The 14,827-nt window shown below is 46.4% G+C and overlaps 6 protein-coding genes across 6 annotated transcripts; 3 read left to right on the top strand and 3 right to left on the bottom strand.

Annotated features, from left to right (window-relative positions):
- Window positions 1-119: 119 nt before the first annotated feature.
- N7520_004389 (uncharacterized protein) lies at window positions 120-886 on the top strand (the record flags this gene model as incomplete). Its single annotated transcript, XM_057138323.1, has 2 exons — window positions 120-437; window positions 488-886. The coding sequence occupies 2 exons, from the start codon at window positions 120-122 to the stop codon at window positions 884-886; spliced, it is 717 nt and encodes a 238-aa protein (XP_056996530.1).
- Window positions 887-4,289: 3,403 nt separating this feature from the next.
- Window positions 4,290-5,367, top strand: swc5 (putative Swr1p complex component (Swc5); the record flags this gene model as incomplete). The annotated part of the gene is made up of 2 exons (XM_057138322.1): window positions 4,290-4,642; window positions 4,698-5,367. 2 exons carry the CDS (start codon window positions 4,290-4,292, stop codon window positions 5,365-5,367), a joined length of 1,023 nt encoding a protein of 340 aa, XP_056996529.1.
- Window positions 5,368-6,424: 1,057 nt separating this feature from the next.
- N7520_004387 (T2 family ribonuclease) lies at window positions 6,425-7,329 on the bottom strand (the record flags this gene model as incomplete). Its single annotated transcript, XM_057138321.1, has 4 exons — window positions 6,425-6,477; window positions 6,527-6,722; window positions 6,768-7,062; window positions 7,112-7,329. 4 exons carry the CDS (start codon window positions 7,327-7,329, stop codon window positions 6,425-6,427), a joined length of 762 nt encoding a protein of 253 aa, XP_056996528.1.
- A 559-nt stretch (window positions 7,330-7,888) lies between these two features.
- On the bottom strand, window positions 7,889-9,647 carry N7520_004386 (uncharacterized protein; the record flags this gene model as incomplete). The annotated part of the gene is made up of 6 exons (XM_057138320.1): window positions 7,889-8,407; window positions 8,458-8,884; window positions 8,930-9,062; window positions 9,108-9,221; window positions 9,270-9,320; window positions 9,383-9,647. The coding sequence occupies 6 exons, from the start codon at window positions 9,645-9,647 to the stop codon at window positions 7,889-7,891; spliced, it is 1,509 nt and encodes a 502-aa protein (XP_056996527.1).
- Window positions 9,648-10,861: 1,214 nt separating this feature from the next.
- Window positions 10,862-12,557, top strand: N7520_004385 (MFS transporter; the record flags this gene model as incomplete). Its single annotated transcript, XM_057138319.1, has 3 exons — window positions 10,862-11,257; window positions 11,318-11,893; window positions 11,949-12,557. 3 exons carry the CDS (start codon window positions 10,862-10,864, stop codon window positions 12,555-12,557), a joined length of 1,581 nt encoding a protein of 526 aa, XP_056996526.1.
- A 228-nt stretch (window positions 12,558-12,785) lies between these two features.
- On the bottom strand, window positions 12,786-13,856 carry N7520_004384 (bZIP transcription factor; the record flags this gene model as incomplete). Its single annotated transcript, XM_057138318.1, has 1 exon — window positions 12,786-13,856. The coding sequence occupies one exon, from the start codon at window positions 13,854-13,856 to the stop codon at window positions 12,786-12,788; it is 1,071 nt and encodes a 356-aa protein (XP_056996525.1).
- Window positions 13,857-14,827: the final 971 nt, after the last annotated feature.

The following is a 14,827-nucleotide window of genomic DNA, read 5'->3' as shown; positions in this document are numbered from 1 at the left end:
TCTCGAGGTCTTTGACTATTCTCTCTTGACTTTCTATTTGAAAAAGAAATCCTTGCTGGCAAGGTACAACCGTCCAATCCCTTTCCAACGCAACATTGTCCCCCTTTCCTCCATTCAATATGAGTTCCGGTTCCTCTACCACCGGCTCAGGCGCCTTCTCTTCCGATATGGACGAATCAGAATTCTTGAAAAGAAATCGCATGTTGCATTGGGCACGACTATCTCTATCATTTTTGATCTTTACCGCTGCTGTCGCAATTATTCCCTGCGAAGCAGTTCCATTCCATCACTATAGGACTACGGCTAAATGGGCAACCTCTGGTCTTGCTCTGTGGCCTATGAACTTTGATATTCGACCAACGGTAGCTATAATCGCCTGTGGCTGCATCATTGCATTTTTGAACTTGGCATACGTTATCGCGGCACTTCTTCCGTTGGTGAGTACCGAGCCCTGATCGATAATGAATCCTCTAACTTAATCTTTAAGCCTTACTCGCGTATTAAGCTCCTAAACTCCTATGCTTCGGCCTCTGCAATCGCTGGCTTTCTCACTGCCCTGGTCGGTCTGGTCTTCACTATTTACCTTCCCTCCTCGGCGTACCCAACTGGCTTCACCGATAACGAAACTTTACACAGCTGGACTTGCAAATGGAGGGAAAGCTCTGGGGATGACATTGCCCCGATTCACTTTTTACGAGATTGTCATGCTACTAGTGCTGGTTTTGGGCTGCTGTGTTTGTCACTCGGATTGGAGATCTTTATGGGAATGGCCGCGGCTGTCGGTACCTGGTTCCAAAGGGATGTTGGTCGTCGTCGTCAGGAGCAGGTTCAGTTGGAGAAGTTGGAGAAGTTGGAGATTGCGACAAAGCAAGTGTATAAGAACTGAGAGCTGGACCATTGGATGCTCAGGTGACTGGGGGCGCATGTAGCCTTGAAGGCGTTAGGTCTAGGTGTTGCTGGAATATTGGGTATGGTATTGGTATAGGATATGTATGGCTTTTGTGCTGGTCTGCCAGATATGATTATGATTTTTCATGAAATGGAATTATGTGGAATTAAATGGCAATGTTAGAGGATGATGCAAGCCAATTTATCGTGGGGATCAAGTAGCATGTAAGTAATCGATGGTTATTTATCAGATGTTCATGAAGTTTGGGTTAATCGAATTAAATTCCCACAGAGAGTATCGTCATAAAGTCAGTCTGAGACTATAAGTTAATGCTTTTATTGGGATGCAGTAAGATAAGTCAATCCGTGCCACTAGTATCTAGTGCAAACCTACGAGGTAAGTTGTATTCCAAGTCAACCTGTAACGGACGAACGACCATATTGATGCTGTGCCTCTTCCTAGTGAAGTGAACTGAGACACGTGAAATCAGGGATGCTCTAGACGCACTGTACCACCTAGTAAATGCGGAGATGGCCTTCTAATGGCTCTCGCGAAAGCTCGAATGGAGATCGCTCCCGGTCCATTTTCTATACATCATAAGATGTCGCGCACAAGATAATGTCTTATTCTATTTGGCTATTCTAGAGTTCATCATGAAACTCATTTGCTGCCTATCCCTCTTCAAACAATCTGGGCGATGGCCAGAAATAGGCCGGACGGAGCTACAATTGTAGCCACGTCAGGAAGTGCCTATGACACGGTAAATAGATAACCGAATCTTTATGATAATAACAATCGAAACTTAACTAGATTGGCAACATTTGAAGGCGATTATTGCTTTGGAGGCCGGTCGTTCAGTCAACCGGACTATCTTCATAAGACCGGTTTCTATAATAAGCAAAACATAATAGCATGATGTGATTGAAGTTGGAGATGAAAGATAAGTAACGTATTTCACATGCGAATGGGCCACACAAGCGAGTGGGCCACTTCCAAACACCATAGTAAATGCGATAAATTACAACTCATTTACTCAACATTAAAGGTCTTCTCCTTGAAGTTTTGTTCTTTTCTATATGATGTTTAGTCTCTCTGAAGAGTTTTGTGGATTTTCATAGCTTGGTGACTTGGAAATATATATTTCAGCGAATTTGAGATGTAATTTTCAGTACCGTGATACTAGAAGAGTCGAATATATTCGAAATTGAAATGTGCTTCTAAAAATGCTTATCAAAATCTATCGGCAAGTAATGGGATAGAGGAAGAACGTGGTTGTTGGGATATTTGAGTATGAAATATCGCATTTACTATGGTGTTTGGAGGTGGCCCACTCGCTAGTGTGGCCCCATTCGGTAGTGAATTACGTTATGAAAGATTAAAGTGATTCACGGTCGGGCGGGCGTCACTACCGGTCGGGCGACCCCACCAACTTTTCAAAAATCACCAATTTCTAATAACGAATAAAACCACAAAAACAATATAGATTTTATTATTTAAAGCGAGTAGGGCAATAAGTATATATATGCCCTTTTTTCCCACACCCAGAACATGTCACCTGCCGCCGAACCGAAGGCATAGAAGGTAAAGTAGGCTCAATAACCGTATTTATAGATACCTCTGGCAAATATATATCTTTGCTTTCATCTTCATCCTTATAGACCATATCATCTTCACCACCCTCTAGACCCCCGAAGATGCCTCTCTGGGTAATAAACTTAGGTATGGTCGCTCTCTTTTTGGTCTGTTTCTTATTAGTAGCCTCTAATTGGGTATAGCGATTCTGGAGAAAAATATGGTGGTAGACCACTTTGATAGTCATATCGTACGACTTCTTTATCTCCCTTTTTGTTAGTGAAGAAAGGATTGAAGATGAGGATTCTAGACCTTTTTTGATCCGAGATTATGATTTTGTGAATTTTGAGAGAGTCCAGAGAGTATTTAGATCACTATCACTGCCAGAAGAAGGTGGTCGCTAAGAGAGGATCTCTATCGGAGGAAGGGAATCCAGGTGCACATTTAGCTTTTCCAAGACCTTATTAGCATCAAATGGTGCTAATCCAGTAGCTAAAAAGCTATTCTATATAGTAGAAGTCTTAAAAGCACCTATTCTCGCATCTGCGATAAGTTTAAGGAAATCTTCCTTATCAATAGAGTTTACTCCATTCCGCATCAAAGTTAAAACAGCTCCTCCATAAAGCTTCTTCAAAACTGAAAAACAACCCACATCCAAAGGTTGTAAAAGATGAGAAGCATGCGGAGGCATACAGATTGCAATAATCTGGTTTTCTTCATAAACTTGGTCAAATTCGGGGGTCAAATGACTCCCATGACCATCGAGGACTAATAGGCAATATTTTCCTACTCTTGTCCTAATATTTGGGATAAAATGATGTTTTAACCACCATAAACCAATTGTATTAGTAGTCCAGCCATTTTCACTCATAGTCAGATGAGTTCCTTTTTGGTTTAAAAGGAGATAGGGACGTAGATGCTCTGGAAACTTTTTTCCCTTGAAAATGAAGAGCGGAGGTATAACACTTCCAGAAGCTCAAATACACTCAATTGTGGTTACCCACTCTCGATTTCCAGCTTGTAAAAGAACTCTTTTTCCATGATATTCCGCGGAAGTGATAATTTTTTGCGTTGCGCCAATACCCATAGCAAAACCACTCTCATCAAAGTTGAAGATATCATCTGAAACAATACCCCACTTTTCAATAGTCTTTTGAACCAAATCAAACCATGGTTTAATGATTCTAGGATCTTCTGAAAGAGCTCTCTGATAATCATATTTGCGTGAAAGTCGAATAGAGAGATTTGGGCGTCGTTTGATAAATTGAGTAGGCCAATTGACGCCAATAGTCGAGGGGGTATTTTTCTGGGCACTTCGTAGGAGATTGGCCATATCACGTAACATAGGTATCGTGAGAGCAGCACCTCTAGCATCCATATCAAGTAGCCAGTCTTCCATTGATTGCTCTTCAATTTCAGTAAAAATATGGCCAGTTGGTCTCTTCTCAGCCAAAGATTCACGCCCATTAAGCCGATACTTCAAAGTTGAGACAGGTAAATCAAATGATCGTGCAGCAGCTGCAGCAGAGGGATATTTACCATCTTTTATAGCTTTTATAGCTAATAAAAGGCGACCTTCTTGCTCTATCAATTTTGTTTTTTTCTCAGAGCGTTGGGGTGGCATTTTTGTTGTGGTTAAAAAGTATGTATTATTATTGAAGTGGATTTTCGATGGGGTCGCTCGCGCGGCCGTGTCGCTCGGGCGACCGTGGATCACGTTAACTAAGTATCTTACATAATCCTTATCAGCACCGCCTTTCGGCAGTTCCAGCTCGCGATCAAGCTTCCTACACTATCGCGATTTTTCTTCCCTGCACCGGTTTTCAAAATGCCAACCGATCCCACGGTCTCTGCGACTGTCGACCTGGACGATGAGCCCTATGACTCTGCCGATGATGAAGATTTCCAACTTGAAGGCGCCAATGACGAGTCCGACTTGTCATCTGACGACGATGCGGCCGAACCCGCGAAGAAGAAGCAAAAGACAAATAAGAAATCGGAAATTCTAGAGGACGACCTAGATTCTGGAGACGAAATCACAATTCGAAAAGCACGCGAAAAGCGAGAAAAGAGGCGAAAAGGGAGGTCCAGCGGGAAGAATGTAGACAACGACATCGACTTGGATGATGAGGATGGGGGTCCTGGGGGCTATGTACGGACGCGTGCCATGAAGATGCAGATGTACGTTCCTTGAATTAACATTCCACCCTTCTGTTCTGACTCGTATCTCTCACAGACAGGAAGAGCGTAAACCGCTCGCCAAAATCGACGGTGCGACCATTGACGTGGACGCTCTGTGGGAGCAGATGAACAAACCGGGAAGTGAGCTGGGCTTGCGGCCAATTCAGATGAAACGCGATAGTGAGCCGGCTCCAGAGCTCGAAGACACCGACACGCACATGAAGGACCATGTTCCCCCCGAGCCTGAAAATGATTCGCGCCATGCTCACGCCGAACAATGGATCAAGATCAAGCGCACCTACAAATTCGCCGGCGAGATGATTACGGAGGAGAAGACAGTGCGCAAGGACTCGGCCGAAGCGAAGGCATTCTTGTCTAGTGGGGAGAACGTCGAGAGTGTCGTGGAGGATGCGACCCCGAATCGGAACCTGCGTCGCCCACTGCGCAAGATCTCCCGATTCGATCCCAACCCGACAGGAGCGATCAAGAAGAGCTGGGAGAAGCAGGCTGTGGAGGCTGATCAAAATGCAAGCGGACCCAAGATCAACACTGTGGAGAAGTCCCGACTCGACTGGGCGCAATATGTGGATGAGGCCGGGATCAAAGACGAATTGCGCATTCACAGCAAAGCCAAAGAGGGCTATATGGGACGTATGGACTTCTTGGGTCGTACAGAAGCCAGAAGGGACGAAGAGGCTCGACAGGCCCGTATCAAGGGCAGGTGAAGTCTTATCTCCCTCGCCTTCTATCTGCACCCAGGCAAAAATTAAGATCATTACTTGTATTGGTTTATCAGGGACCAGTTTGATACGCCCCAGAGGCACGCATTTAGGGTCGCATTGCAGGAGTCTAGTGCCTGAGTCGCTGATTCTTTGTTTCGAAGATGTGGGAACTCGCTGTTTCAAGCAAGCAGCCAGTCGATCTCGATCCCAGTGGGAACTCCCTATTATGCATCACCACGTTTCCGTTGGTGGACTCGTTTGATTCTCACATTCTGCGGGATATAAATCACTTCAACCTTGGGGAAATGATCTATTTCATTAGTGACGACAACGTCCCCAGAGGTCTACAATATTCAAATGGCGCCAAAGCTAAGAATCTACACCGAGATGTATTCTGCAAGCTACAGGCTTCTCTGGGTACTCCAAGTGGCATAAAATCTGTCATTTCAACAGCCATAATATTTTACATTGTGCGCTATTTTATGATAGTACTTTAATGCTATCACAAACCTGTACATAGACAAAAATCTCCCTACCCCACCGTGTTTCTTGAAACGGGCAGGTCCCTACCTAGTCTAATTCAAATTGCCCTCGCAAACTTCTGAATGGTAGTAACTGAAACTGGACGATTAATCTTATCGCGGGGGTGAAGGGGAATAACTTCAACCACGGCTGTTTGTACAGACAATTTTGCACCCTCATAGACAAAGGTAAGGATGTACCTGGTGATCTTCGGATCAAATGGCTCAGTGAGAATTTGTAACAAGTGACAGATGAAACGAAACTAAACCGTCCAGCCATCATATCTTTTCTTTTTAGGAAAGTTGCATATCAAAGCTCCGATGTTCCTGATGGCATCTCAACTTTTTCTGGACTTTCTTCAGTTTCCTCCTAGTGCCATTTCTAATCGGAATCTACTCAAGTTCCAGCTATGTACTCTAATTTTACATTCCACCTCAGATACTCAATCTCATGACGAAATATTTGGTTTTCCATTTCATGCAAGTACACCCGTTGTAGTCACATTTTCATGCACGATAACGAATGATTCGTGCCACACTTAGTTACTCTTGGGTAAGTACTTGACGCTGCTAGGGCAGCTCGATGATGTAACTAACTATTGTCAGTCCCATGGTCACAAGTAAGGATTGGTATCACGTACGGGAATCAGTAGGCTTGTACTGGCCGTTAATGGCATTACCAGCCACATTAAAGAAATACCACATCTCGCTCAGCGCACCATCCTCGCAGCCAACGTAAGGTACCGATCCGCCATGTAGCTTGGACAGTGCATTCTGGATATCACTGAGCTCGTATGTCTTCGAGTCGTCGGGGGTGATACCAGCCGAGGACAATGCCTATCATCATTAACATTGAGCTGCTTTATAACGGATGAAGCTTACCTGGTATGTGTCCAACCCCTTGAACAGATCCACTACCTTCTGGAAGAAGTCCCCAACCTCCTCTTGCGGAGAGTAGGTAGTGTAGCAGCTCGGCTTGATCGTGTTGATGCAGGTCCCGTGCTTGCTCCACTCATGCTCCCAGAAGGACTCATCGGTGCCGCTGTCACTAACCCAGTAGGTCTGCATGTAGGAGAGCAGATCGGTGCGGTCCTGCGCGGTCAGGATATCGGAGATATTGGTGTATGCGCGCGAGGAGTCACAATTGGATTGGTAGGTACCATCGCAGTTGTCGGGCCTGTATCGTGTTAGCTGTACTCTAGCTTTTTGCAGCTGGTATAACATACCACAAGCCGTGGATCGTCCACGAATCAGTCGGGCCAGTCGAGGGGTCAGTATCCCAAAACTGGGTCTGCAGGAGAGCTCCGCCCGGATAATTGTAGCAGCAGGTTGGTGCCTTGGACGAACTGTGGCAGCTCAGGGTACCATTGTTTGAGCAAGTTCTCAGTTGCGCCAAAGCACCGGTGGTGATGGTAGCCAAAGTGAGAAATCGCGAAAACGGCATTGTAATTGAGTGTTGAATAAAGTATTGAAGATTTGTTTAACAGAGGTGTAAAGACAGGGAAATGAAGAACAGTCAGACATTATGTAGTCACGCGGATATTGTCAGGGACACAGATTGTCGATCAATAACTTGTACAGTAGCACATGTTATGATAAGAGCATTGTGATTCGTGATTCTCATCGGATATCTCCGTCACACTAAAAGTCGTGAAGGGACACGGTCTCATCTTCAAATCACCGTCGGGCGCCCCTTTCTCATTCTCGATTTGATGTTGCATTCAGTGAAACTCATCCGGATCTCCGATGCTGATTGATTCCTCGGGAGATGAGCCCCCGCTTTATTCGGTCGCGCACTTTGGCGAACCAGATGCGATGGAACGGAATGCGCCCTGAAGATCGACAGCCCCATCCCGTTACAAATTGCCTGATAGGTCAAACTAGTGTGGGATAGACTTTAGACCCTGGGATCGGCGACTCTCCACTTTTACGTGCAGGATTTCGTGGCGATAAGGGTGCGCTAATGGTTTCAGCACGTATATTGGAGAGAATATGTGAAAAAGTTACGAGACTAATGCTTCTTGCTCCCCACCCTCTTCATCGAATGATCGGCTAAGTCGAATCCGCCAAATCGCTGCGGTGGCAAATACAAAGCACATAGCGGCCTGTATGAATGGTAAACCCATCCATGCACTGCCGAGATGCATGCCTAGCTGGAAGAGGTAGGCGAATAACGGGCCCGCGATAAATGTCCCAATGGACTGGGAGACCCCGAGGGCCGCGTATAACGTGCCAACATGGTCTAGTGGGACTAATGCCGTAGCTAGACTGCGTGCGCTCACCCCAAAAGCTGTGCTGAATGAGAAGATCACTAAGCCGGCGATCAAGATGGCTGGGTTTGGAGCTAATCCCATCACAGTAAAGCCGATTATTCCAAAAACGCCTGTTAATTGACTGAGTCGGTAATCTCTGAATTTTCCGTGCAGGTTGAGATATCGGGCGGCCAGGAAGGTGAGAGTTGGGATTAATACTAGGTAGCTGAAGATGCCGAATATCCCGCGAATGGTAATGAGGAGACTCGCCTGTTTGATGTTAGTCTTCCCACCAGGACTCAATAGTATAGATTGGTTACTTGGGCAATGCTCCAGTTAAATTTCTTGGAGGCGTACTGTAGAAGAATGTTGGTGCTTTGGCGGCTCATCACGGAGACAAAAGCAACGACAATAATCCATGTGACATTGCTATCTTTCCACATGAATATGATAGATTCGTTGAATTCACGCAGTTTATGGCGGAGATTTTGGGAGAAAGTTTGCTTCCCCAGTAGGGCCGTGGTTTCGATCGAGTTGTTGACGGTGGCTTGTTGATCTGTTCTTTTGGCTTTGGCATCTTCGAGTGTTTCTGGAAGAAATAAAAAGGGAAGGCATCCAAGCACAATAATCACATAACTCAGAATATAGGGGATCCAAAGACTGAATGTCATCATGTATGCGCTGGCTGGAGTAGCCAAGACCTCAGAGACAAGCACGCACGCCATGAGGCGGAAGAGAGCGGTGGATCTAATCTGTTAGACCCACTTGGTGTATCAGGGATCGAAGACATACCTCTCCTCTTCCGAAAACACATCCGCGACCATGTTCAAAGCGACGGAAGTCGTCGTTGCACTGCCACCGCCAATAACCTGCCACATTGATGACAGCCAGACTAGGCGGAGGGGCAGCACATCTGACCAGGCGCCTGATTAAATTAGTGATAATTCAAGTAATCAGAGACCCTACTAACAAATCACTCGAGTCCAGAGCTCGCTCAGAAGAACGCCCAAGGTGGCAAGTAATAGCACCGGTTTCCTCCCCCAATGGTCGGAAAGCACGCCATATGGGAGTGAAAAGAGAATGCCTAGGAGATTTAGTAAAATAGAAGCAAGATCGTTCTCATGGTTCATACCTGGCAGCACATCAAACCCATCTTTATAGCCGTTGATCAAGGCCAACTCCCCTGTAAATAGTTGTAAATAGTCAGTAATTGGATGGCCTAGGTTTCGGTCATTAGTTACTCACCTTGGACGGCTTCTGATTTACACGGGTCTTGAGTCACATTGCCGACAGTCTGGAGCTCCAAATGATTTCGGCAAATAATCTGTTCAAAGATGGCAGTCTGCGGGGCTACAGAAAGGTAGACTCCAAAATCTGCGGAGAGAATGAATCCAGCGCACGCGATCAGAATTAGGAGCTTCTTGGCGCCGTTCCTGGTGGGGGCGTTGATGGGGTCACGTAATAACCCATCTGTTTCTAGGTCGCCAGTCTGGTCAGTACCTACGGCCATGTTGGTGATTGTTGGAAGGAATCAATGAGTCGCGAGTGATGGATCCCTTCCAAGGACTTGAGGGCCCCTGGAATGTTAGGGTCTCAACTTGGAAACAAAGGAGCCTGTTAAGGCCAACAGTGTCCGTACTCCGGACTCCGGACACCGCACGCTTATCTGGATGTCAACGATGGTGGATCCAATTGGCCTGTTGTCTGGCCGATAAAGAAGGTGGGTCTGCTAGACCTGAACGGGGAATCGGGCTTTGTCTCTAGACTCATCTCTTTGAACCTTCCGCCTGCGTGTCGGGGTTCGGAGTAACATTGAGAGAAGCGGAAGATAACTGACTGCCTGACTGCCTGGGTAAGCATTCCGCCAAACAAAATTTGTTTGGGTAGAAACACGTGATGTGGTACGTGATATTCCTTGCGATCGCATCTTAGCAGCACCCGTGGACTTGACTTTAATATGACCAGTCCGAACGCCGAAGTCCGAGCATTTTGAATTGAACGTTGACTTTGCATGCTATTTGGAGAAAACGGTTAATTTGCTTAGCACTTGAGTCCCGCGAATCTTTAAGGTTGAGCATGGACACCATCATGATATAAATATTGAGCTGGGCCCCACGATTTTCAGTGATCAGTGAGGAAGCTTGGAACCCAATTAGAATTCTTCCTCTTGCAACCAACGGAGGCTCATCAGTCCAAGGGTCAGCACTGATCTGGACCACTTCATCCAAAATGGGGTCCGCCGCGTGGTGTTTCCGAATTATGCATCAAATTCAAGCATAAGGGGTCCAGAGTTATCCCATCATTACGTTGACGCTGAGTCAGAGTGCCACTTTTTGATGTTTGTGGCGTTTATGGTTGGCCAGCCAAAACCCCAGATGGAGACACTGACTCGCTTCGGACCCACTTAGATGCTTGCATACATTAAGGGATCGAATGTTGTTTATGCTCATTTAGATTATGCTCATTTCTAAAAAATAAAAATTATGTACAGGAAAATATTGTGAGGAAATTTCTAGCGCCTGATATCTTAACCAGGTTTATATAGCTTGAACGTTTTGACTTATTTACCTTGCTCAGACTCTTTCCCCTCACTTTTTCTTCTTCCGCTCGTTTTGATCCCTATACATACACTGAATCTCCTTAAATCAAGGAGCTCCTCCCCGACACAGGGTACCTCTTATATACATACCCCCTTCTCATTTCACATTCCTTGTCACATTCATTATGGCCTCCAGCGAGAAATCTCGCTCTAGTACCTCCACTCTCGATCGCCCGACAGAACAGCCACAGCACATGCAGATACAGGAGCAGCCCGACCTCGAAAAGCAGGCCACAGGAATTGCCGCTGAGACACCCGCATCCACAGAACCACAATATCCAGAATCGGACTTAAGTCGAGGTATCGTTGGCTGGGAGAGTCAAGATGATCCTAACCACCCTCAAAATTTCACCCCATCTAAGAAGTGGTCGCTTCTCGCTCTGATCAGTGCTTTCACCTTGGTTTCCCCGCTTGCCTCGAGTATGTTCTCGCCTGCGGTGGTTTATATGGCCGACGAATTCCACGAGACAAATGAGACGATCCTTTCCTTTTCCGTTAGCATTTATTTGATCGGTTACACAGTAGGCTACCCCGCATTTTAACGGACATTATCGATCTATATCTGACTGTGTGACTTATAGGTCGGTCCCCTTCTCCTCGCACCCCTCAGTGAGCTTTATGGACGTCGTGTCGTCCTCTCCGTCGCCAATTGGTTCTTCGTCGTTTGGCAGATTGGCTGTGCCCTTTCAAAGAACGTCCAGACATTAATTGTTTGTCGATTGTTTGCCGGTATCGGTGGAAGTGCATGCATCACCCTTGGAGCTGGTGTGGTTGCGGACATGTTCCCGAGAGAGACTCGCGGCATGGCAACCTCCATCTGGAGTATGGGCCCCTTGATCGGTCCGGTCGTTGGTCCAATTGCTGGAGGTTTCCTCGGAGAGCAGGTTAGCTGGCAGTGGATCTTCTGGCTTCTGTTGATTGTCGGGGGTGCCCTGCAGCTCTGCATTGAAGTCCTCAACAAGGAGACCTATGCCCCTGTTTTGATCAAGTGGAAGACCGCCAAGATGGCAAAGGAGCTTGGTCGTACTGACTTGGTCAGCGCGTATGAATTTGGTAAGGACAAGCTCACTGATGCGGAGGTTTTGAAGCGTAGTCTCGTTCGACCGGCTCTGCTGTTGACCAAGTCGCCTATTGTCGCACTTCTTTCGCTCTACATGGTAAGCATTCCCTCGCTATTTCGTTTTATCCGAAACTCTTGCTAATCTACTTCAGTCTTTGGTCTATGGACTGCTCTACCTCTTCTTTACCACCATCTCCGATGTCTTCACTAGCGTCTACGGCTTCTCGGTTGGCCTATCAGGTCTTGCATACCTGGGTATTGGTATTGGTTTCTTCGTCGGTCTTTTCATCATGGCTTTGACAAATGACCGTATGGTCACAAGCCTGACCGTGAAGAATGGCGGCAAATTTGAGCCCGAGATGAGACTGCCGACCATGATCATCTTCTCCTGTATTCTACCGATCAGTTTCTTCTGGTACGGTTGGACCGCTGATAAGCACGTCTTCTGGATTGTGCCTATCATTGGCATGTTCCCCTTCGGTGTGGGCATGATGGGTGTCTTTATGCCCATCCAAACCTATATCATCGATTGCTACCCAGCTTACGCGGCCTCGGCCAATGCAGCCTTGACGGCGTCTCGATCGCTTGTCGGTGCTCTCCTCCCACTCGCCGGTCCAAAGATGTTCGACTCTCTGGGACTCGGCTGGGGAAACTCCCTACTCGGGTTTGTGGCGCTTGCATTTGTTCCCGTCCCTATCATCTTCACGAAGTATGGCAAGACCATCCGTGAGAGATGGACTGTCAACCTTGAAGGAAACTAGAATCTTCGTTTTTTGTTCTGGTGCCGGTCACCTACGACCGATACCCGATTTTCTTATTTTTGTCAAAAGTTCACCCATCGTCTGCACATTGGGCGAAACTATTTGGGAAAACTGTTTGGGAATATTATCACATAGTTAATAGACTTTAGATTATTCATTAATAGATCACTTTGTTATGAGTCCCTTATATATTATATTGTACAAAGTTACTGGTCATCGGGAACAAGCTCAGACCATGGTAAAAAGAATAGAGTTGACATCCAATCCATCCGCAAGCCGAGGATACTTGCTCAGAAATTCCGGCGTAACACCCCATCCTTGCTCACTCATGAATGTCTCGTAAAAGGCAGGCTTAATACAAAGATCGTCATGTTCATTGCGCTCCAGAACATTCACACCCCATGGCCACCGAATCTTAATACAACATGCGAACATGCCAAATAACTCGTCGCGGATGCTATTGTAGAACGGCCATTGTCGGATCATATTGGATCTCATCCTCGGCCACGGTGTACAGCTCAATGCGAGAGGGTGCTCGATTTTTAACTGTTCTTCGACGGGGTGCATGCAAGAAGGTAGGGCTGCAAATGTCTTCGGACTGGGTGCAAGGATCCACCTTGAAATGTGATATGTTATCCAACCGATAGCTAGTTTCTCCGGCTCGCGAATCGGTCGTTTTTCTAGGGCCAGGTGGATCATGTTTGCTAGTGGGTTGCTCTTGCTTCCGTATAGAATATCCAGAGGGGAAGCCGGTGTATCTGGGCAATTGGTGATTTGTTCTATAAAAAAGAACCACGGGAAAGAGACGGTTCTGTAGCTGGAAAAGTCGTCAGAGTAGAGTGGAAGTTGGTTCCATAGTGGATAGGATGCGGAAGGTGTGGCTGCGGAGGATATCGGTGGCAATGAGCTTATTGGCGGTGTGCTTATGCCTGTGTTTGCGACAGGCGAGTGCATATCCATATCCTCTGGGCTGGTTTGTACCAAGGAACTGGCGGGTTTATCATTCACACCCTGGGCCACCCATGCGTTAGTGTAGGCTTCGCTGTCTTCAGTTGTGTCCTCCCATGAGTTGACGAGCAAGTTTAATGCATTTTGGCGGGCCACAAGGATCTCATTCTGCTTCCGGAGTCTCTTTATTATTCCAATAAGTTGCTGAGCGCCTTTATCGCTGTGATGTTGCTCGCAGTAGGCTACCCTGGCCTCCAGCTGTCTTGTGTACTGTTCCTTTTTTGCGCGAAGAGTCTGCTGGGATCGCCTGTCGCGTATGCGTTTGCGCTCTGCCGACGACAATTCGGACATTTTGTCCGATTCACATTTCAGTGAAGTTATTTGGGAGATGTTCAGTTGACGCGTGATTAGGTGGATTATACTATGGCGGTGAATGAACTTGGCCCACTTGGCCCACCCATCTATTTCACACCGGGCTTTTGATGGAATTTGGATGAATATGTTGACTGTCATTCATATTACATATTAACATTAATCTTCTAATTTTTCTTCGTGAAGTTAGATGGATATAATATTACCATATGTCTTAATTGGGCATTTTGGACTGCCAAGGTCTTACAGCTGCAATAATCCGCGTGGAAAGCGGCTTACAGCATATTTTCATATCGGCCGGTTAACCAGGCCAGTTGGATATAGCCTGGTCTATCTTTTAACAAGTTAACCAGTGCCTCGAGGGATTTCTATCTGAGCCCATTACTTTCTTTCCTTTTCTTTTATCGCATGGCAAACCGGTTGGGGAGCATCCACGCCTTAACTCAGTTGATAATTTAATTGGTTACACGGGTAACTTTTAAATTTTATGATCGGTTACGGACAAGTCTCTGCGAAGCTTATAAGGGGACAAGTTTCCGCGAAAGTTACATAGTTAACATCGGCCTCAGCTAGGCTTAAGATCCACATCAAAGCCTATAGAGAAGCCTCATCGGATCGACAGCCCAAATCCAATGACAGTCAAGTACAGGTGGCTGAGGTTTTGTATCTGCAATAATCGAACAAATATATATTGGCACGCGCGTTCTGTGTCAGGGTTCTTATTCCTGGTCGGACTAGCAGGATGATATTTGGATTCAGCTCCACTTTTTTCGGGACTGAATTTTTGTTCTTGTGCCACATATTCTGCTGCCCCAGCTACCCGGAGGTCAGAACGAGAACATCAATGGCCGGCCTGAAATATTCTCGTAGTAACCATGCTTCCAGATGTCCGGTCAATCAATATATGGGCAAAGTGTTGCAGGATTTGACCAAGGCCATATCTGCGGTTT

Source organism: Penicillium odoratum, assembly GCF_028828045.1.
Source record: "Penicillium odoratum strain IBT 22623 chromosome Unknown utg000004l_segment0_segment0, whole genome shotgun sequence".
Classification (NCBI taxonomy): Eukaryota; Fungi; Ascomycota; class Eurotiomycetes; order Eurotiales; family Aspergillaceae; genus Penicillium; species Penicillium odoratum.
The sequence above is the reverse complement of the archived record's forward strand: the minus strand, read 5'-3'. Positions and strand labels throughout refer to the sequence as shown.